General features: G+C 40.5%; 1 protein-coding gene across 6 annotated transcripts in view; it reads left to right on the top strand.

Annotated features, from left to right (window-relative positions):
• The window catches only part of STAU1 (staufen double-stranded RNA binding protein 1), a 48554-nt gene that overhangs the window by 21633 nt on the left and 3184 nt on the right, over positions 1-23737 (top strand). For 2 of the 6 annotated variants that reach the window (XM_044985299.1, XM_044985300.1), the window contains 10 exons: positions 1246-1459; positions 9391-9529; positions 10310-10475; positions 12614-12712; positions 14134-14364; positions 14966-15109; positions 16067-16213; positions 17790-17862; positions 21426-21745; positions 22544-22666. In XM_044985299.1, the coding sequence (XP_044841234.1) occupies positions 1246-1459; positions 9391-9529; positions 10310-10475; positions 12614-12712; positions 14134-14364; positions 14966-15109; positions 16067-16213; positions 17790-17862; positions 21426-21745; positions 22544-22666 (1656 nt within the window). The remainder of the gene's footprint in view (positions 1-1245; positions 1460-9390; positions 9530-10309; positions 10476-12613; positions 12713-14133; positions 14365-14965; positions 15110-16066; positions 16214-17789; positions 17863-21425; positions 21746-22543; positions 22667-23737) is intronic. The other 4 variants (XM_044985301.1, XM_044985303.1, XM_044985302.1 and 1 more) reach the window with 4 other exon arrangements.

Here is a 23737-nt window from a genome sequence, read left to right as displayed (position 1 = left end):
TGACCTATGACAACAAAGAACTGTTATTCCTTAGTGCCTCTCACATCTTTGTTGTGACCTCTGAAAAATGTAACCAAATTGAAAGTTTAAAGTAACAAGTGAATGATATATGCCAGAGGTTCCCAACGTTTTTTGTTACTGCATATCCCCTTCCAGATTTACCAGCTGCCCGTGTACCCCAAAGTTTCACTGATACTTTGTTCTTCCTAACACTACCTATCTTTAGCCATCTGTCCATATTTCAGTTACATACAGATACAGTTACTGCAGCAAAGAATCCTGTGGCACCTTATAGACTAACAGACGTTTTACAGCATGAACTTTTCGTGGGATGCATCCGAAGAAGTGGGTATTCACCCACGAAAGCTCATGCTGCAAAACGTCTGTTAGTCTATAAGGTGCCACAGGATTCTTTGCTGCTTTTACAGAACCAGACTAACACGGCTACCCCTCTGATACTAGATACAGTTACTGTGACATATACAACCGAACCCCCCCCCCCCAACTCTGAGTAAGTTCTGAGCTCAGTTAGACTAGGCAGTTGCTGGGCAACTGAACCCACACTGTATGGTGATTGGGGGTGAGGGCTCTTTATGTCAGCAACTCTGTGTTCTTATTGGTACATCTTGAAGTCAATTAACTACCGTATTTTATATAACAAATTCCCACACAGAGTTGTAAAGTTTCGTTTGAATAGCTTATTATGAAAATGCAATAAATAAAATCCACCATTACACAATTTTTCCTGCATTCCCGAGAGATGTCTCGTGTACCCCTGGGGGTACATGTACCACACTTTGGGGACCCCTGACTTATCCAATATAAAAATGTAATTCTACATAAGCAGTCTGCGTTTTGAGAAGATTTAGGAGAATCATGTTGACATTATAAACATTAAAATCACACAATAAATTTCTCGCAGTAACAATCCTCTGTGTAGCCATTACTTATCTACATACTTCTGTGCACATCCTTCAATGCAGACTCCCCAAATGTCTTGCAGTGGGGAGCTGTTTGGTTAGTACTGTTATAACAGTTTTTGTTAGTCCCTGCATTCAGTAGCCCAGGAAACCAAAAGCGTAACTTCAGCTACTGTGTTGACAAGGCTTTATTTAAGTTGTACTTAGTAATAAAAAATCTTTCAGATTGTAGCAGAAGGCATATTAAACACATAAGAGGTCCTAACAAATAATGTGAAATGGTGGTGTTGGCTATAATAAAGAACTTGCACTTCTTTGTTTGTAGGTGTTTACAGTGCAGCTGACTCTTGGGGACCAGCACTGGGAAGCTGAAGGAACTAGTATTAAAAAAGCTCAACATGCGGCAGCTGCCAAAGCTTTGGAAGGGACAAAATTTCCTAAACCTACAGCTCGCCCGTCTCGTAGTGAAGGAAAGAATCCAGGTATTTGCCAGGACAGGCTCTTTAAAAATGTGTATAGGATACCCACATCTGAACTTGGTATGTATAAGTTGCTTAAGATTGTGCTTACTTGGTGATCTTGAAGTGACATTCTGTACAGTCAGTGGCAACTGTCAAAATACGTGAGATCTTCATCTTAATCTAAAGGTCACCTGTATGCAATGTGGAATTGTTCAAATGCCTCTGACCACGAGAGACTATTCTGAAGTGTAATTTGTTCCCTACACCTAGATATGCATTGTAGTAAGTTTAAAGAAACTTCAGTTTCAAGTTTACTGTTTTGTGTATTGCCATCGAACACTTCAGTTAGAGTATCCTTGTAAAGATTGACTTGCCCATGGATAGAATTTTTTTACTGTAATAATTGAATTATGGTGAGGGTAAGTAATAAGACTTTTTGCTTGGGCAAATAAATATCTGGTAATCCTGAAAGCCTGATTTTTGCAGCTTCATAAAGTGTTTTTACTTAGTTTTGTTTCTGCTACATTTTCTATCAGGTACATGTTGAAGGATTTTGAGAACTTCCAAATATAATAAAAATACATGCATAAAATTTGTAGTACTGGATGTAAAATTATTGTAGTTGGCATTTCAGTTCAAAGGTTTCAAATTGCCAAGTCAGCATTTAATTGGGACCTGTGTGTTGAAAATAAAAATGTTCTGATTTCAGTAAGCTTCTGTAGTAAGAACTTTTTGTAATTGGTAAAGTGAAGCTGAATAATCTTATCTTTTACTGCATGCTCTTGACTTAGCTTTATTTTCTATATATTCTGTATCCAAGACTTTCCAGTCAGATTAATATATTAGTATAACATCTTGGTAATTAATCAACAACATTAGTACAGATTTTAAAACCACAATACAAAAGATAAAAAAATGTTCAACCCTTCTTTTAAAACACTCTATAAAACAATTAGAACCCTGCGTGGATACAAAATTTATATCTGTGGATATAAAGCGGATATCAGTGGACCTGCAGTGCTGTATCAGGAACTGCAGCGGCAACAGTAGCATGTCGAACCGTCCCTCGCAGGAGCCAATACCCAGCGCGGGCAGCTCTTCCGGCATGACTCCTCTGCCCCCAGCTCTGCCCACTGGGGTGCGCACCAGGCTCACTAGCAGCTGTCGCTGGTCGTGCTGGTGTGCACAAGTGCCTTGCATGCCCCCGGACAGGAGACGCACACCGCTGCATGGAAGGGACTCCTGCCTGGGAACATGCGAGGCACTTGCACACACCAGCATGACCTGGGACAGCTCCAATGAGCCTGCTGGCTGCCTCAGTGGGCAGGGCTTGAGATGGTACAGCCACGCTGCAGCTGCCCGGGCTGGGCGCTGACTCCTGCAAGCGATGGCCCGACATGCTGCGGGTTCCTGGTACAGCACTCAGCAGATATCCGCATCCATGGATATAAATTTTGTATCTGCGCTGGGCTCTTCAAACTATAATGAAATGATAAAACTCATGAATAAGTTGAGTCATTTAGCCCATAAAGAAGGTGAATTTCACACAGCTCTTTCTTTGTATTTGTTACTGCCTAAGCAAATAGGGCAACTGCTCATATAACCAACACGTTATCACTACCTAATAAATATTCTTCCTTGAGTGTTTGTGTATTTCACTGTGGGTACATGTGCCCAAAGCCAGAGAATTTTGAAAGCAGTGTCCATCCACACATGCTTCCCATGCCTTTGACTGAAGAGATAAAGGGTGCAGTGGACCCTGCCTCTACAGTTCCTTGTAACCTCGTACAGTCCAGGTCAGAACCTCCAGTGTCCAAAGCTTTGGTTTAGCCTTAATCTGTGAATATGGATCTGTAAATCGTTTTTGAAGTTACAGAGTTTAAAGTTTTTTATAGCATTTTTTAGTAAGCCTCCCTGACATGGGGAACCCTCCCAACCCCCATGCCCTATTTTGCATACTGGACTATGTGCAGGACTCTGGCTTCAAAATTTGTGCTTCCTGCCCCCACTCCTCCTTGGTCAGCGATGACCACCAATGCTGCTTGTACTGCCTCGGGGAAACCCTCGCAGCAAGGTGTAGTATCTGCCATTCATTTCCCAGTTGTACCCAGGAAGGGCGTCAATTTTGTGTTAAGAAGCACCTCATGGAGAGGGCCCTGAGACCGCAGTTGGACCCAGGCTAGCAAACCCACCAGACATAGTCCCAGTTGAGCAAAGAACATGCCTTCTGCCACAAGGTCTAGCTCAGGAGCCAGGGAGTCTACCCCTACAGCTCCATCATCAGGGTCTGATCAGGAGAGCAGGGAGCATTCTTATAAGCATGAGAGCAAATCCTAAGTGGATTTGGAGGTGAAGTAGGATTCTGCCTAAACCGAGAAAATATCTAAGATCAGTCCAAGAGAAGTTAGGATGTCCTAAGTCTCAGGGGCATGACCAGAAAGTCCACAAGTCCAAGGCTCCATTGGCACTAGATTGTGATTTGGCAGCAATGGTGCCTCCAATATCGCCCAGCACAAACCTGGGGTGTGCTGGCACTGATGAAGAGTGATCACTGAGACCTTTGGCTAGCCATGGTACCAAATTTGTCTTCCATGGCTGTGGCACAAACTGTCCCTACTGCAGCTCTGTTGGTGTGGGTGGACAGGACACCTCACTCCAGGAAAAGCCATGTCCTGCGCTCCTCCTGAGGGCGTCTTTGCTCTCCCAGATCTGATGTCTCCTGCTCCATCAAGTTCCTCTTTCTCAAGAAAGATCCTAATTCCATTCATGAGCCAATTTTTGGGAGGAGTCTGTCTCCCATTCCATGTTTGGGTTATGACTTCCCTCCAGCAGTACCATGGATACTGCCATTGGATCTGGAATTGGCTTTCTCTTCCTCGGGAGATTCTGAACTGCATGATGAAGTGCTATTTCATCCTCCAAGACATCTTCCCAGACAGGAGGCCTAGACCAGCTTGGGATCAGCCTGCACCTCATCACCTGCCTTTGAGCCACTGTTAGCCTATGCCATGGGGACCTCCACAACCCTCATTCAGTCTATCCTATTAGCCGTAGTGGCGGCAGCAGAGTTGGTCCCTTCTGCTAAGGAATCGTCTCATCCCGCCCCTCTGAGAGGTCAACCGGAGTTGCCTCCAGGTCCAATTGAAGAGGAGTAGTACATGCCTGATTCACCAGTTCTTCCGGAATCAATAAGGTTGTATCTTTGTCCCCAGATGAGGCTGTAGCTCTGTCTTCATCCTTTCCTCTCCTCTCCTCCCCCATGAGCATAAGCTGTTGCAAGAACTCCTCAAAAATGCAGAGGAGCTGCATAAACTTCTGGACATCCTGCAGTCTTCAGATTCCAGTTGAATAGCTCTTCCTGTTAATGAAGCCATCCTAGAGCCAGCTAGAGCAGTCTTGCCCTTGTGAGCCTACTCCTAAGAGGGCAGAGAACTGTTACTGTGTCCCAGCCAAAGGGGCAGAATTTGTGTTCTCATCCTGCCCCAAACTATTCAGTGGTCCAGGTCACCACAAAGATCTAGAGAGCAACTCCCTTGAACTACCCCAACTGATAGGAAGGGTAAGCATCTCAACTTTTTGGGAGGGGGAAGGTATTTTCTTCTTCTAGGTTTCTGTTCAAGATAGCCCGCTACTAAGCACGATTTCCTGAATTGGTTAAAAATTGCCAACTTTGCTGACAAGCTACTGCAGCAGGACAGAACTCATTTCCAGGCTCTTGCAAAAGAAGACAAAATGGTTGACAGGACTGCTCCTCAATCAGCGATAGATGCAGCTGATGCATGTTCAAGGACAATGGCTACTGCCATTTTAATATACAGGGAATTGTAGCTTCATGCTTTGGGGTTTCCCAGGGAGGTTTAGAACACCATTGGGGACCTTCCCTATGTTGAGACTCATGTATATGACCGGAAGATAGATGAGAAGGATTCCAGGGCCACCCTCTGCTCCCTGGGAATATATACGCCTGTCCCAAAATGAAAATTTTGTAGGCAGTCATACAAGTCTAGACTGATGGCTCAACAACTCTGACACCAGTGACCTTATGAGCCATCCCATAAGAGGCAGCGGGTTCAAAAGCCGTACTTCCCCACACCTTCCTCAGCAGGTTCTTCCTCCCAATCCTATCCTTTTGAGTATTGTTTTTGATGGGCGCTCAAGAGCTGTAAACCATTAAATCCAACACCTGTTAATCCCCACATACTCTTTGGGGGTTGTCTCTTTTTCCACACCTGGAGTGCAATAATGAACAAATGGGTGCTGAACGTTGTCCATTCTGGCTGAACGATAGTTTGTGTCTACCCTGTGCACCCCATTCCCTACCTCTTTTCAGAAGCCTCTGTCATGAGAAGATTCTCAAACAAGAAGTAGAATTCATCTTAGAGTGAAGAGTGATAGAGCAGGTTCCTCTTCAGTACCACGTTTTTACTGGACGTACTTCCTAGTACCCAAAAAGAAGAGTGATTGGAGACCCATTCTCGATCTTCGCCATCTCAACAGTTTTATTTGCAGACTCAAGAATCGCATGGTCACATTGGCATCTATAATCCCATCCCTGGAAAAGAGACTGTGGCTTTCAGCTCTTGATATGAAGGATGCCTGTTTTCACATAGACATCTACCCTGCTCAAACGTTTTCTCAGATTCACGGTGGACTGCAACCACTTTCTATATGAAGTACTCCCTTTTGTCATTGCTTCTGCCCCCAGGGTCTTTATCAAGGTATTCTCTATAGTAGCAGCCTATATCAGACACAAAGCCTATATGCCAAGAAGCCTGTGCATCGACTTTGGCAATGCTGCATCTCCTCTCCTTATTGGGACTCAGTGTAAACTTTGAAAAGTCCATCACCCCAGTGCAAACTTTAGGCTTTATCAGTGCATCCTTAAACTTGATTGTGGCAAGGGCTTACCTGCCGATGGACAGGTTTCAGATTACAAATGATCTGAGAGACCAGGTCATAAGCAACCCTTTGAGCACTTGTCAAGATTTCTCATTCCTTGGTCACATGACTTGATGTGCTTAGATCATGCTGTTTGCCACACTCTACCTTCATTGCCTGCAGGCTACAAACCGTGTACTCAGCAAACCACCAATCTTAGTTCCATAGTGACTGTTCCCACCAAAATATCATCCCAGCTGTGGTGGAAGAATCCCCTTCAGGTATGTGTGGGTATTTCCTTTCTTGCCTCTCCATTAGACAAGGGCGATCCTTACAAATGCCTTCCTGTTGAGTTGAGGAGCTTAAATGGACAACCATACAGTACAGAGCACCTGGACATTGCGAGCATCCAGGATGCACATCAATGTTCTGGAATTGTGAGCAGTTTGAAAGACTTGCGAAGCCTTTCTCCCATTCATTCAAGATCACCATGCCTTCAGTGTAGGACAACATCATGACTGTCTTGCATCAACAAATGGGGGGAGCAAAATCCTGTCCACCAGCATGCAGAATTGGTTAGTTTGTGGAACTGGTGCATCAGCAGTCCTATCACCCTATGGGCAGTCTACCCCCTGGGAAATCAGAACATGCTAGAGGACTCTTTCAGCAGACATTTTGCTGTTGGCCACAAATTGGTGCCACACAACTGTGTGGTGAACCATATTTTTGCTCTCTACAGGACCCCCACTAGGGGCCTGTCCGCCTACCAAATGAACAGGAAGTATGAAATATACTGCTCCAGAAGCTTAGGTTGCCACTCACAGGGCGACACTCTGCTTCTTCTGAGGTCAGACCATCTGAACTACGCCTTCCCTCCACTACCACTCCTACCTCTGGTCTTACAGGAGATTTGGTAGGACAGGGCATGAGTTATCATCATTGCCCTCAACTGGCCCAGATGGTTTTGGTTTACGAGCCTCCTGTGCATTTCATTTTGGGCACTGATGATTATTACGACATTTTCCAATCTCCTGACCCAAGGAAACAGCAAGAGCAAGCATCCCAACCCCATCCGCTTCACCTTGGTGTAGTTTTTGGATGGGCATCATCCGTAGAATGATCATGTTCTGGAGAAGTACAGAGCATCTTTTCTAGTAGTAGAAAGGAGTTCACTAGAAAATGTCATCTAGCCAAGTGGAGGTGTTTTTCTGTGTGGGCACATTGACAATGTCTGCCCTCAGAAGCAGCAGCTGTTCCTCTTATCTTTGATTATATTCTTTCCTTAAAGACACCAAATGTGTGTCTTAACTCCTTATGGGTCCACTTGGCAGCAGTTAGTGTATACTATCCACCTTCACATGTTACTTGATCATCATGCATCCACTGACTAGCAAACCTTGGAAAGGCATAATTAGTGTGTGTTTTTAAAAAAAAAAGCCTACTTAATCAGATTTAAAACTTGTTCTTTCGTTACTCAAACCATTAGTTTCTTGTTTCCATGTCTCTTCTGTCCGTGAAGGTTGCATTCCTGGTAGCCATCACCTGACCCAAGAGGGTTGGTGAACTTGGAGCACTGATGGTGGAGCTCCTTATGCTATATTCCATAGAGACAAAGTTTCATTACCCTTATGTCCTAAATTAATCCCCAGAGTAGCTTCAGAGTTTCACCTGAGCCAGTCAATTCACTTGTATTCTTTCCAAAACTTGATGCATCCTTAGAGGAAAGGAGGCTCCGTTCCCATTTGGTGAGCCTTGACCTGCAAGGGACAAAAACAATCAGTCTCCCAGACTGTTTGTCGCCATAGTGGAAAACGTTCAGGGTCAGGCTATAGCCTCTCAAAGAATCTCTCAGTGGATCTCAGATTGTATTTTGCTCTCTCAGATGTCTAATTTCTCTCTCCCTCTCTTCATGGGGTAAGGGCTCATTGCACAAGAGCGCAAGTGACATCTGTGGCATCGCTTCAGGAAGTGCCTCTACTTGATACCTGCAAAGCAGTTACGTGGAGTTCTAGCCACACATTTCTGAGACGTTGTGCTTTGGTTCAGGACTCCTCTGATGCATCCTTAGGAGTAGTGCTCCTTTGTTTGGCTCTGCCATCTGCATCTTTAACTGTCCTCTGGCATGTCAATCGCCCACAGTGGAATACGTGTGGGGACCAGCACTTGAAGAGAAATTACCTTGTAGTAGTTGGAGGTTCTTTGATGTGTAGTCCCTGTTTGTATTCTGCTACCTCCTCCCTCCTCTGCTTTGGATCATCTTTTCGTTTGCAATGGAGAATGAATTGGAGAGGGGATAACTGTCTTGACTTTTTATCTCCTTGGTTGGAGGCATAAGGTGAACAAGAGCACATGTGCGGATGAAGGGATGCTGCTTTCAAAATTCTCTGGCTCCAGACATATGGAGTGCATACATTTGCACAGTGGAATAGAGATAGAGACCACGCATCTGGAAAAACCTCCTGTTAGTATAAGGGAATTGTCTTTTGTCTTCTAGTTTTGGCCCAAATGCTTTGTTTCATTGGGTCCAAAATTAGAGAGCCATTTATTTCTTAAATGACAATAAAAGTTGCAAGATAATGTAGCAAATCTTCAACCTGGCCGGACCCACCTGGAGGCAAACAGTTGTGGCTCTTAATGCCATTATATGTCCCTTCCAAATAAACCAATTGCATTGTTTGGAAATGGAGAACTCTAAAGGCTCTCCTTAGCTTATTCATAATTTCCAAATATCTCTTTCCAGTCAAATGCCAAAGGTAAAATTATACAGCTATTTGTTAATATAAAAAGGTACCTCATGGGAAAGAAACCTGCTTTTTTTGTGGGGTTTCCCATACTGTTTGGGAAAAATAAAGGAAGTATCCTAACAATTTATCTCAACCTAGAAAGCTCAATTGATTGCAACAAGACTTGCCAGTCCAATAGCAGTACTAGATTGCTCTGGGGTCCATTTTATATATGTGGTAAACTTTTTGTACATGCTTTCACTCATATTCATATTCACAAATTCACTACTGATTATTTTGATGTGTGCACCAAGAATCTAGTCCCAACCTGTCCTGGTTTGAGAGTTTGCCTGATTTTTCTCTGCCTTGACACTTAGACAGCTATATTCTATATTTCTATTTATCTAGATAGTGTAACCCCCACAGTGGAGCTAAATGCTCTTTGCATGAAGCTGGGAAAGAAACCTATGTACAAACCTATTGACCCTTACACAGGGATGAGATCTACCTACAACTATAATATGAGAGGTGGTGCTTATCCTCCACGGTATGTACTACAGTTTTTCAGTTTTGTAATCAGTCCCATACTCTGAGTTCCTTTCTTTAATGTGCATGCATTGCTGCTGAGACTTTTTAAATAATATCTCTGAAAATAAAACATGCCTTAAAAGGACACTCAACTTTAGCCAGTATGTTATTCAGGAACTCTCCTGCCCCAAGTACCTCTGCAAGTTTGTTCTTTACTATCATATTTTCTTTAAATTTTTTTCTTTACTGTGTGGGAAAAAATCCAGAGCGGGGGGGAAAAGGAGCTAAACAGTGAAATTGTGCAGTTGAGAACATATCATTGTTTCACTAAATAAATTGAAAACATTTCCTCTAAGTTATAATGTTAGGTCTGAGGAAAAATAGGGAAAACATTTTTAGACATGTTTTATTCTGAAGTTGGCTGTATGCCTTTAAGTATTGACTTTGGTCTAAAATACTTGAGTATAAAAATACATTGTTCCTTGCTTAGTAATTTGTCAAGTCTATAAAAACTTAATTTACTATGCTATCATTCTGTGCTTCAAAAGTATTAGAAATGTGTTTAACTTTTCCTTGTCTTACAGTTTAGATTTTGTAAGTTTTACAAATGTAATAAATCCTACATTAAAGTCGTTCAGAGTTAACAGTTAATGTATTCAAATTGGCTCTCTACTATAGGAGTTTATTGTTGAGCTTCAGTTTCTGAGAGACTCATTAATATATAATGTTTAACTCTAAATGTTGACTTTGTAGCTTACCAGCAATTTTTAATCAGGCAAACTTGCCTTTCTAATTTTAGGTACTTTTACCCATTTCCTGTTGGACCCTTACTTTATCAAGTTGAGCTCTCTATTGGAGGACAGCAGTTTCATGGGAAAGGAAGAACAAGACAGGCTGCTAAGCATGATGCAGCTGCTAAAGCACTGAAAATTCTGCAAAATGAGCCCCTGCCTGAGAAACCAGAGGTAGGAATTAACCTGAAAATGTCTGAAGTTAATTGTGGTGCCTTAAAAGTTGAAATGCAGTTTTAAATATTCTTTGCTAGTTTAAAAAGAAACTGCACTTCTTGGAAGACTTAATTTTAATGGCTTAACACTAATAGAACCACTATAGGACAAATAGAACTACATCTACACAATCAGGGTTTCCCTGTGAGGTCATATGCATTGCTTTGTGCTGTCAAAATTCCTGTAGCATTGTCACCAGTAATTGATCCCTGATGGGTGATAGGCAGCAGGAACAGATAAACTGCTAATATTTAACTGACAGTGTGCTTGGTGCTGTACAAACCTATGGCGAGAGATCTCTCTCACAAGCAACTTGCAGCTTAGTTCAGACACCTCTAGTACATAGTATCAGTATGAGTTTAACATGATGTTGGAATTTTGCCAGGAGTGTGGATATACACTGTAGAATTTTGAAAAGGTTTAGAACAGGGGTCGGCAACCTATGGCACATGTGCCAAAGATGGCACGCGAGCCAATTTTTAATGGCATTCTTAAGGGGTTTGAAGTGGACCGCATTGCACTATTGTAGGGGCATGGGTTAAGACCTGAAATGGTCATTCTATGTCCTTTCCTTTTGGTTCTCACACACCATGGTAGACTCAATGTGTGAATCTGAAATCAGAAAAGTGTTAGAACTTGATGTAAAATCCTTTTGACTACTGCTGTTGATCTGAAATGCCAAATGTCTTAACTACATCTTTTCCTGGGGTGTGCACTCCAAGAGATGAACCTTCTTGCACTAGTACTGATACTGCCTAAACAGCTGTCAGATGCTATGGCACACAGTACGTTTCCCAATTCTCTACCAGTTGTGCCATTGTGTGAACCAGGCTTTGCGAACATAGAGTACATACCCGCATGCCTGTATGTAGTTTGGACTTGGAAGACTGGAAGCCAGCATGATGTACGTAGTACTGAGAGAACCAAAAATATTGGATGTTTTTATTATGAAAAGCATGTTGAGATTTACACATCCTTCTGGAGTGTTTGTAACTCAAACACTAAGTATTAGTGAATGAGAGAGAGAGAAAGTAAAACTGACTGAAAACAAGTGAAAATGGTAAGTATTTTAGTGTTTACTCATATTTCACTTGGGATGAGAGGTAGGACCATAAATGGTGAGTAGTAAACTAGATTTCTAAATGCTTAATGTCTTAATCTAAGATGGTAGTAACTCAAGTAAGGAAACTGTTTTTTAATTAGAACTATTTTTAACCTGACAAGGCCTCTTCAGAGTATATTTATTTTCCAATTTAAAAAAACTAACCCATTTTCCATATGGTGTTATGGACTGAAGTGATTTGTAAATTGACACTATTCCTCTCCACCGTGGTCCCTTCCATGTCAGTGCATGACAGCTCAAGTCCTCGAGTTCCTTAGTCATTGATATTCTGCCTATCAAATTCACTTTTGTACCTTGTGCGGAACACGAGTGCAGTAAGGCCATAGAAACTTTTGAAACAGTAATTTGTGATGTGCTCAAGATAGCATTGCTCTCCTAGTGGAAGGTGCATAATCTTAGACTCAGTCATTTGATTTTTAGGCATTTTCCGAATGATGCATTGTAGTGATTTCTTATTTCTCATTAGAAACATCTGCAGAGCAAATGATTAAACAGAAGCATGTGGAGAACATGTTTACTACCCCAGAAACTAATTAACCATCACTCATGAGAGTCCCATACATAATTCAAATTTCTCCTGCCTTTCTCTCATCTAATAGTCTTACAATGTCAAATCAGCTTATGAGACTACAGTGTTTCACAAGTGTACTTCAATTTGGAAGCCAGGTCATTTAACACTTGAGTTTCTTAACACTTCCAAAAATAGTTTTGAAGCTTATTGGCCTTTGTGGTGTATTTTTTTTCCTTCCTTCAGTGAACACTTGTGAATCTTATCAGGCTTTTACATAAAACATATTTTTCATTAAACAAGGTTCTTAAGCTTAAGTGTCTATACTATGTCTGGTGTATTGTACATTCTCATCAAAAGTGACAGTAAAGGTTTAGACAACTTAAAGATTTATGAGTTCCATAAACTGGTTTGCTAACAATTCAATTAGTGGGATCTTTATTTAAGTGATTATGCTTCTTTTAGGTTAATGGAAAAGAACCAGATGATGAAAATCTCAATAAATCTGAAATAAGTCAAGTGTTTGAGATTGCACTTAAAAGGAACTTGCCTGTGAATTTTGAGGTATGTTTATTTTACAAGCTCTAGAGTTATTCTTTAGAATATTAGAGTTAAGATACTAAGCTAAAATTCCAGAAAGTGGCTCTGTTTTAGACAAATACAACAGACCTTTAAAACTTCATGTTAGTTCTGAATATGCTTTTATCTTAATGATTATTTATATTAATCTTTAATAGAATTTAAAAAACAAATTCTGCCACCCCAGAATTGGCACCCTATGCTAATTACATCACATGTGAGCAGTGCTGTTGTGGGATAGGCCCCATATCATGCTTTTTGAAAATGAATTCTGAAACGGTCTTGCACTAAACTTTTTTTAAAATCACATCTATAGTTAGAACAATAAAAGCAGAGTTAAGGGAAAGAGTTTAAAGTTTCCCTTTAAAGGCAGGTTACAGAAGCATTTGCTTATTTGTGCACTGATGTGAACAACAAACAAGGTGGGGGTTCCCATTCCATATTACCCTAATCCTCAAGAATCATCGTGAGTTTACTGTTACTTAAAATTGCCCTCCTGGCTTCAAGAACTGCAGAATCTTTGGCCTCATATGCATAAACTGTCCTGCCGCTTCTCACTGTCTTGGTTACCTCCTTGTCCATCTTTCTCGCAGCTATTTGTTATCTTAAATGAATATCTGCCAGAGGAACATCTTGTTGCATTAAAACTTTAATTTATCGTATTGCTGTGTTGTGCAGAAGACATAGTGATTCTTCACACAAACACCTGAGTTCTTATGAGAGAAAATACAATTGCATATCACTGAATTGCTTTTAATCTGTTGTGTGAAACACTAGATTAGTGACAGATTTGTTACATTTTCAATCCTTTGCTTGTCACACACTTGAGTTTAAATTTATATTTATTTTTGAGCTCTTTACTGTCAATTAATATATGGGCATTTAGTGTCTTTAAAGCGTGAGTGGAAATAGTGTCTGTTCAAAGACCTAGTAAGTTGTAGGCAACAGTACCTCACATTTCTGCAGTATGTTCTGTTTCTTTGAACTAAAATCACAGTAGACTCTAGATCCTAAAAAATTACTTTTTACTGATCAAATTATTATAATATGAGCCATTTAATGGGGTGGTGATAGTTGGGTGGAAGTATACACCGAAAAAAGGAACACTCGTGTTTCCTGTTGAAAGATAAAAACAGTAAATTAAATATGATGTCTGTAGCATGTAAAGTCTACTTACAGCTTGCTGTACATAAACTTTTTCAGATATAAATATCTTAGCAAATTATGGATGGGTGGGTAATATCCATTATACTTAGTGATAATGCATTTAAACAGCCACTACCTGGATTGTTTCAGGAATGCTATTCCATGTGAGTGTTCTGCATTTGAGAGTTTTTGTGAGTGAAGTTTGCTATAACCAGTGTGCCCTACCATTTTTAATAAGTGTTTATCACGCTTTCACTCAGTTTTTCCCTCTGAAACAGGTGACAAAGGAAAGTGGTCCTCCCCATATGAAGAGCTTTGTAACCAAGGTGTTCGTTGGAGAATTTATGGGTGAAGGTGAAGGAAAGAGCAAGAAGATCTCAAAGAAAAATGCTGCAATAGCGGTCCTAGAGGAACTGAAAAAACTGCCACCCCTTCCTATGGTTGAGAAAATGAAGCCACGAATCAAAAAGAAAACAAAATCAATAGTGAAGGTAAAAAAATACTTTATGGTGGACCCAAATTTAACTATTGTAAAATGTCATAGGGTGAGGGATATTCCCAAGCTGATTATAAATCACCTTTTCAAATGCTGCACCTAAACTAGCAGTCCCAAGCTGCAACTGAGATGTTAGTTAAACTGCATCCACTGTTAATGGAGATCTGGCCTCAGTGTTGCACTAACGAGGAATTGTTAGCTTTGAGAGCAATGAGAAAACACATGGAAGAATGTTTACCCTATAAACTACTAGTTTTATCTTATTTTCAAGCTTCTACGGACACTGCAGTTTGTCGATTAGTTTTAGCGATGCCACCTCCCTCAGAGACTGCACTTTCAGCACTAGTCTCCTAACATTCAAAATAAGCTGAACTTGTGACACTTTCTGGTGGCAGGTTATCGAAGAACTAAGTTGGCTACTTCCATTTGGCTATTGGTATTGCTCTTTGTAGTGTTTCATAAAGCAGGTTTTGGTGGTTTTTTAGAGAAGCTAAAGCCTAGAGTTGAATGAATGAATTGGCACACTACATTTGGGATTACTGTACTCAAATATTCACAAGTGTCAGCTTATTTCTTCAACGTTATTTCCACCTTAGCTGCAAACAAGCCCAGAATATGGCCAAGGAATGAATCCTATTAGCAGACTTGCTCAGATACAGCAGGCCAAAAAAGAGAAGGAGCCAGAGTACATGCTCATCACAGAACGTGGTCTTCCAAGGCGCAGGGAGTTTGTTATGCAGGTTTGTATATTGATTTCAGATCTCTGGTTGCCTGGCTTTGATTTTTTTTTTTTATTTTTTTTTTAAGCTTAGGGTTACCAGACTTTACAACAATGATAAATGTAGTTAGCAGGACTGCACCCTTCATTCCACTGAACTCGTTAGGAAATATTTCCTCTGACTCCACTGGAGCAGGATAAGGACTCAAGACAGCAAATCTCTCCTATCTTGAGTCCTGTTAAAACGCCGCATAGGTTGCTGGAAGACTCTCATATACCTACATCATGCTCTAATTTTCTTTTTTAGCAAAAATAAAACTAACGTGAATAACAAAGTGCTGCCGAATATGATAGTAGGTGCTTCATACATCTAAAATGTGGGCTTCATTGAAATATAGCTCTGAGAATCCCTTGACTTTTTTCACTAGTTTCCTTCTCCCATTAAAAGTGCTGTGGTCCAAAATCTCACTTTGCATTTCAAATCCCAGTAATTTGGTAGTATTTGTGATAGTAGGTATTCTACTGATTCGTGGTTGATTAACTACCATCCCTTGGTAGTTAAAGTGCTTAAATGCTTTCCAGCCCTCTGTCTTTTATGCTGAGCAAGGCAGAAAATTACCACTGTGTAGAAGGATGTGAATTCTTACTGCACTTGCATTGCACCAAGAAAGCTGCATAATTCTGAACCAATTACTTGGTGACTTGTTGAATATAAATTTCCTGGCTTGACAGAGCATTTAAGCCAGTGCCAAAGTGAGATAATGAAATACAGCCGATCATTCTATTTGTATGTGGCTTTATGCTGTGGAGCTCATGATCAATTATATCAAAAGGCAAACTTGGTTAGGACAATAAATCAATTCAGCTGATTCTCTGATCACTCAGAACATATTTGAGACAAATGGACCACTAATGAGCATACACTGTTTTTACTTTTATAAGGATTTAGTTGCTTTTTCTTTGTCTCTGTTTCTTCCAGGTGAAAGTTGGCATGCACACAGCTGAAGGAATGGGTACGAACAAGAAAGTGGCTAAACGCAATGCGGCTGAAAACATGCTGGAGCTTTTAGGTTTCAAAGTCCCCCAACCTCAACCCCCAAAGCCAGCACTAAAGACAGAAGAGAAGGTAACACATTTTTAATTTACTACCACTTGGTATTTCAGCAAACGTTGAGTGAAATGATGACTGGCAGGGGGCAAGAGTATACCAAGTTCATACTTCCCACTGCAGCACGCTTGATGAGAGGCAGCAGTGATCCAGCTACAATGCATTGAGTGAAAGGGAGTGCCAGTTAGTACTGCCTGTTGGTATCAAAGCCCCAGTGAGTTTCTGAACAAGGGTATAATCATGGCCCTATGCACTAGCCACTGGGTGCAGAGTAGTGTTGGGGCACATATAATACACATCTTGACAGTACTAGATCTGCTCCTGACTTATGCAAGCATAATGTTGCCGGAGGACCGTCTCTTTACAGAATGGGTCAGAACCTGAGATATTTAAAGTCATTGGTCTGAGGACCTAGGCTTCAGTAGGCTTATATCAGACCTCATGATAACATTATTTTTATGTAGCTTAATAGTGGATACTGTGGAGTACTTAAAACAATTGAACAGTTTTTACCTTGGTTGATACCTTAAAAGTTTGACTTCTACTGACTTAGCATACTTCACAATGAGGCTTGAAATTAACGAGAGATTATTTTTCTCCCTTTGTACTCCAATGTCGTCTGTCATTACTGCTCTAGGAACAGTGATAACTAAGGTTAAAATTTTGTCATGGTTATTTTTAGTAAAGGTCACAGGCAATAAACAAAAATTCACAGAAGCTGTGACCTGTCTGACTTTTGCCGCTGCGACTCTATGGTTTCTCCCGCCTCTGTGGTGGCTGGGAGCTGCAGGTTCTCTCCCTGGTCCCCACCCCCGCAAGGCTGTCCCCAGTCGCTGGAACCCCGAGGAGGGCACCCTGAGGAGGCTGTCACCTGTTGCTGGAAACCTGCAGGGGCCCCGCTGACTGCCAGCTCCAGTCCCGCAAGCCCAGGGGCTGAAGCAGAAAATGTCACGGAGGCCTCTGGAAGTCAGAGTCCATGACCTCTGTGACATAAATGTAGCCTTAGTGATAACTAATGTTCATTTAACTGGCTATATTTCAGTAAGCTGTTTGCATGTAGGCCCTACATAAACAACTTTGGCATTTGATGTCTGGGTGGGAGTGGTGAACTCTTCCAAGATTTGTAAAATGGACGGGGTCAAAACTTGGCTTAACTTGAAACCATGAATTAGTGGATAGCTTTTTAACAAATCCTTCCAGTTACAATTGATACAGTACCATAATATTTCCATTTTAGAAGGCATAGTAATCTCAGGCAACTCTTATGGCTGTGCAGTCAGCTTTAAAGATTCAGACTAAGCTTTATTATCTTCAGCCTAGGTTCACTTTAGCCCACTCAGTTTAACAGTACGAACCCAGAGTATCCAGTTCTGAGCTACAATGATTTTCAGTGGCACTTACTCATAGACTAAATGTAGTCTTGCCTACCTAGTGTGTGTATGATTCACTTAATTTATTTTGTTCTTGCATGGTTATGTAAAGATTAAGTTCTGGGTATGCAACTGGAATCCTTTTTTCTAAAGTTTTATGACAATTGAATCACTTAGATCTTGAAATCTTTAAGGAAAAGTTATTGATGTTTGGGTTTTTTTAGACGCCAGTAAAGAAACCAGGCGATGGAAGAAAAGTAACCTTCTTTGAACCAGGCACTGAAGAAACTTCAGCTAGTAAGTGAAATTACTGAAATTAATTTGGCCCTTTATTTTATTATAGGTGTATGTTTGCAAGACATGTTTGTTTCTTGATTTGATTGCTGCACTTAGCCTGCTGTGTGTATGGAGTACCAGATGAGCTTTCTTTAAGGAGCTGCCTTATTGCAAATGGTTTTGGTTCTGCTAGTGAGGTCTCAGATGAATGAGCATGGATTTATGTGAATTAGTCCTTAAAGTTTATTAATAGAGGGGCTTGATTCTTCCCCAAGTTACACCCATCTTCCAGCTATGAAACCTCATTTGCTTCCAAGATCATTTTCGTGGCTTGTGCTCTGACTTTGTCACCCCTTCCCTCATCCATTTCTAGTGTTCGTACTGCAGTCCTGCCCTACCTAATTTATCTATTCTACCAGGATGCTGACCCCTGCCTTTGATCTGCCACTGTACCTACCCTTCAAATACACCTCCTCACATTCTCCCATGGTACTCCGTATTGGCCTCTGTCAGGGGATAGGGGGACAGAACTCCTGCAAAAGATCACTACCTTATCCTCTTTGAAATCTCTTCTTAAATCTAACTTCTGCTATGGTGCCTACAAATAACTATTGGTTGAAAACAGTTAGGCAGGCGGTGAGCTGTGACTTCTGCTTATTGTATGACACGCCTGCTTACAAACCTCGTGTTCCTCCTCATGTGTTCTCCTCAACCTGCTGTGTCTTGTCATAACCTAGACTGTAAGCTGTCTTGGTCCAGGATTCTTTTTACTGCCTGTACAGTGCTTAGCACAGTGAAGTAAGAACATAAGAAAGGCCGTACCGGGTCAGACCAAAGGTCCATCTAGCCCAGTATCTGTCTACCGACAGTGGCCAATGCCAGGTGTCCCAGAGGGAGTGAACCTAACAGGCAATGATCAAGTGATCTCTCTCCTGCCATCCATCTCCATCCTCTGACGAACAGAGGCTAGGGACACCATTCTTACCCATTCTGGCTAATAGCCATTTATGGACTTAGCCACCATGAATTTATCCAGTCCCCTTTTAAACATCGTTATAGTACTAGCCTTCACAACCTCCTCAGGTAAGGAGTTCCACAAGTTGACTGTGCGCTGCGTGAAGAAGAACTTCCTTTTATTTGTTTTAAACCTGCTGCCTATTAATTTCATTTGGTGACCCCTAGTTCTTGTATTATGGGAATAAGTAAATAACTTTTCCTTATCCACTTTCTCAACATCACTCATGATTTTATATACCTCTATCATGTCCCCCCTTAGTCTTCTCTTTTCCAAGCTGAAGAGTCCTAGCCTCTTTAATCTTTCCTCATATGGGACCCTCTCTAAACCCCTAATCATTTTAGTTGCCCTTTTCTGAACCTTTTCTAGTGCTAGAATATCTTTTTTGAGGTGAGGAGACCACATCTGTACACAGTATTCGAGATGTGGGCGTACCATGGATTTATATAAGGGCAATAATATATTCTCAGTCTTATTCTCTATCCCCTTTTTAATGATACCTAACATCCTGTTTGCTTTTTTGACCGCCTCTGCACACTGTGTGGACATCTTCAGAGAACTATCCGCGATGACGCCAAGATCTTTTTCCTGACTCGTTGTAGCTAAATTAGCCCCCATCATGTTGTATGTATAGTTGAGGTTATTTTTTCCAATGTGCATTACTTTACATTTATCCACATTAAATTTAATTTGCCATTTTGTTGCCCAATCACTTAGTTTTGTGAGATCTTTTTGAAGTTCTTCACAATCTGCTTTGGTCTTAACTATCTTGAGAAGTTTAGTATCATCTGCAAACTTGGCCACCTCACTGTTTACCCCTTTCTCCAGATCATTTATGAATAAATTGAATAGGATTGGTCCTAGGACTGACCCTTGGGGAACACCACTAGTTACCCCTCTCTATTCTGAGAATTTACCATTAATTCCTACCCTTTGTTCCCTGTCCTTTAACCAGTTCTCAATCCATGAAAGGACCTTCCCTTTTATCCCATGACAGCTTAATTTACGTAAGAGCCTTTGGTGAGGGACCTTGTCAAAGGCTTTCTGGAAATCCAAGTACACTATATCCACCGGATTCCCCTTGTCCACATGTATGTTTGACCCCTTCAAAGAACTCTAATAGATTAGTAAGACACGATTTCCCTTTACAGAAACCATGTTGACTATTGCTCAAGAGTTTGTTTTTCTATGTGTCTGACAATTTTATTCTTTACTATTGTTTCAACTAATGTGCCTGGTACCGACGTTAGACTTACCGGTCTGTAATTGCCGGGATCACCCCTAGAGCCCTTTTTAAATATTGGCGTTACATTCGCTAACTTCCAGTCATTGGGTACCGAAGCCGATTTAAAGGACAGGTTACAAACCTTAGTTAATAGTTCCGCAACTTCACATTTGAGTTCTTTCAGAACTCTTGGGTGAATGCCATCTGGTCCCGTTGACTTATTAATGTTGAGTTTATCAATTAATTCCAAAACCTCCTCTAGTGACACTTCAATCTGTGACAGTTCCTCAGATTTGTCACCTACAAAAGCCAGCTCAGGTTTGGGAATCTCCTTAACATCCTCAGCCGTGAAGACTGAAGCAAAGAATCCATTTAGTTTCTCCGCAATTACTTTATCGTCTTTAAGCGCTCCTTTTGTATTTTGATCATCAAGGGGTCCCACTGGTTGTTTAGCAGGCTTCCTGCTTCTGATGTACTTAAAAAACATTTTGTTATTACCTTTGGAGTTTTTGGCTAGCCGTTCTTCAAACTCCTCTTTGGCTTTTCTTATTACACTCTTGCACTTAAGTTGGCAGTGTTTGTGCTCCTTTCTATTTGCCTCACTAGGATTTGACTTCCACTTTTTAAAGGAAGTCTTTTTATCTCTCACTGCTTCTTTTACATGGTTGTTAAGCCATGGTGGCTCTTTTTTAGTTCTTTTACTGTTTTTCTTAATTTGGGGTATACATTGAAGTTGGGCCTCTATTATGGTGTCTTTAAAAAGGGCCCATGCAACTTGCAGGGATTTCACTTTAGTCACTGTACCTTTTAACTTTTGTCTGTTTAACCTCCTCATATTTGTATAGTTCCCCCTTTTGAAATTAAATGCCACAGTGTTGGGCAGTTGTGTTCTTCCCACCACAGGGATGTTGAATGCTATTGTATTATGGTCACTATTTCCAAGTCTGTTCATTGTGTGGTTCCCTATGCTGTTACTGTGATTCAAGTAATGTAGTAAAGTAAGAGACCCTGATGTCAAAGGCCACCTGGAGTCTAGCCTCAGCAATGCAAGATTGCCCCACTGGAGAAGCTGTGGTCAGGGCACTTAGGAATAAAGGGGCACCTTTGGCAGGAACAGCCATTGCATTGAATAATTCATTCAACACAGCATTGCAAATACTACCTGGGGTGCAGTTGCACCCTTCTTAAACAGTGAAGATGAATCAAGCCCAGTAAGTGTGACTACTTTTGGAACACAAGAAAAACTTGTAGATGTTTAGAGATTTATAAATTGTTATATGCATGCTGACAAGGCTCCTTTATAAATGCCTAGAATCTATTTAATGTGTACCTCTGTCTCTTCAGGTAATAAAGATGAGGAGTTTAGGATGCCTTATCTCAGCCATCAGCAGCTTCCTGCTGGAATTCTTCCCATGGTCCCAGAGGTTGCACAAGCTGTAGGAGCCAATCAAGGACACCACACCAAAGAGTTCAACAGGGCAGCCCCTAATCCTGCCATGGCTACAGTAACAGCCATGATTGCTAGAGAGCTGTTATATGGTGGTACATCTCCTACTGCTGAGACCATATTGAAGAATAACAACTCATCAGGCCATGTACCCCACGGACCACTCACTAGGCCCTCTGAACAATTGGACTATCTTTCCAGTGTTCAGGGAATCCAGGTAAATGTTCAATCTGAGGTATATCTGGAAAAATATTACATAGGGTAAACCCTATTAGATTAGACCATTATTTAATAAAATATTCTCTGCCAATTGCTTCTGATTTTGAGAGTACTTAAGTTGCCCTCAGCTTGCTATTAATATTTCTGTTCAGCTGGAAAACCTTTTGAATTTTAGAGTTTTAGTATTTGAAATATGCATTTATTTGATGCATCTTCTACCTTAATTGAGTGCTACTATGATGCATGTTCTACCTTAACTGTGTGCTATTATGAAGTCTATTTTTAAGAAATGGAATTAAGTTCCATTTTGTACAGTATTTCCTTAATGTGAGAATATACAGCCAACTAATATTGGCTGATCCAAATTTAAGTTTCTGAAAAAGCCCTGGGTACTTTGACACTTGCTGTAGGCTACAAATTATTCATCTTCCATATTCTCTTTAATCGGAATTTACATTTTAATTACTGCATTGCATTAATACACAAAGAATTTCATGGATAAATTATATTATGAAGAATTTAAAATGGCAAGTATCAATGGTCGGAGTAAAAGACAGCAATGGTAACTTTTATACAGCACCTTTCATCTAGGAGCTCTTATACGTGTTCAAGAACTATTACAGATTCAAAGTTTTAGGTTTCAGAATAAATGGTTTTACTAGTTTTTATAAGAATCATTGCTCAATTAGAGTGAACATGGTTTCATGGTGAGGGCTAAGACTACATAGTGACTGGAATACATTTACTCTTTTCACAGTTCATTGAGAATAACTGAAGCATTTTTCTTTTTCCTCAGGTGGAATACAAAGACTTTCCAAAAAATAACAAGAACGAGTTTGTATCTCTTATAAACTGTTCCTCTCAGCCACCACTGATCAGCCATGGAATTGGAAAGGATGTAGAATCTTGCCATGATATGGTATGATGACTATCACTGATATACTGTCTTCTTTGGTCTGCATTGAGCTATGTAATTGTCTGGTTAATTTTTGTCTGACATGTTGCAAGCCTCAGAAGCACTTAAATTGATTTACACTATACTGATGATGTACTTCAGGTGTAGAATTGACATTTAAAATGCTAAATACATGCTCACCATTTTGGCCTATAAAAATGTACTTGCTTTCTTATCTTGCTGTGGTTAGTTAGCTTACATGATCATTTAGTAAAGAAAATGTATACAGTGAACTTTCAGAACATAAATGCGTATCAATATTTTCTCATTGGGAACTGAAATACGCTTATATCTGATTCTATAATATTTCTTCAGGCTAGACTTCCTGCTAGGAAGTAAACCAAGATGGAAGCAATGTCATTCCCATTAGATAGCACAAGACACTCTCAAATCTGTTCGGTTTTAAAAGGAGATCTTTGTTAACAATGGTTTTGAACAATGGTTCCTTACAAAAGGATGACTCTCCTAGACTGTAAACTTTGAGGGAGAGACCTCGTCTTTGTACCAGTCTGAAAAGTGCTTATATTGTTGGTAACATGCATCTAGTCCATTACAACTTTGAAAAAGTTTGTCATTCCTGGGCTGTTCAGTGGTGAATTGTGTTCTAACTGACAGCCTCAGACTGTTAGCATGGCAGCTGTTTAACTCTTAAAATATATTTTTGTGTGATTTAAATTATATTTATCTTTATACTTGGATTCTATATAGTGATTTTATAATCTTTTAAATTTTTCTAGAGATTTCTTTTTAACCTGACTTATGTCCTCACTTTGGAGTATTCATAGATATTTACCTATCTTGTTTAAAGAATGTATATAAGATTAGGCATACAAACAGATGTTACAGGAAAAACTGTAAATTTGGGGAAGAAACTGAGACCAGCCTTACGAAATAATTGTACGTCTCTTGCACATGTTCATATATTTCTTTAATTTATGCAAATGACATAACTAACCTTTAAGGTTAATATTAAACCAAAAAATAATTGTTTAAAAAAAGAGAATAGTCCAAGTCTGATCCTAATCAAATTACTGT

This window comes from Mauremys mutica, chromosome 13 (assembly GCF_020497125.1).
Source record: "Mauremys mutica isolate MM-2020 ecotype Southern chromosome 13, ASM2049712v1, whole genome shotgun sequence".
Lineage (NCBI taxonomy): Eukaryota > Metazoa > Chordata > Testudines > Geoemydidae > Mauremys > Mauremys mutica.
Note: the sequence above shows the minus strand (reverse complement) of the source record. Positions and strands in the feature narration are given on the sequence as shown.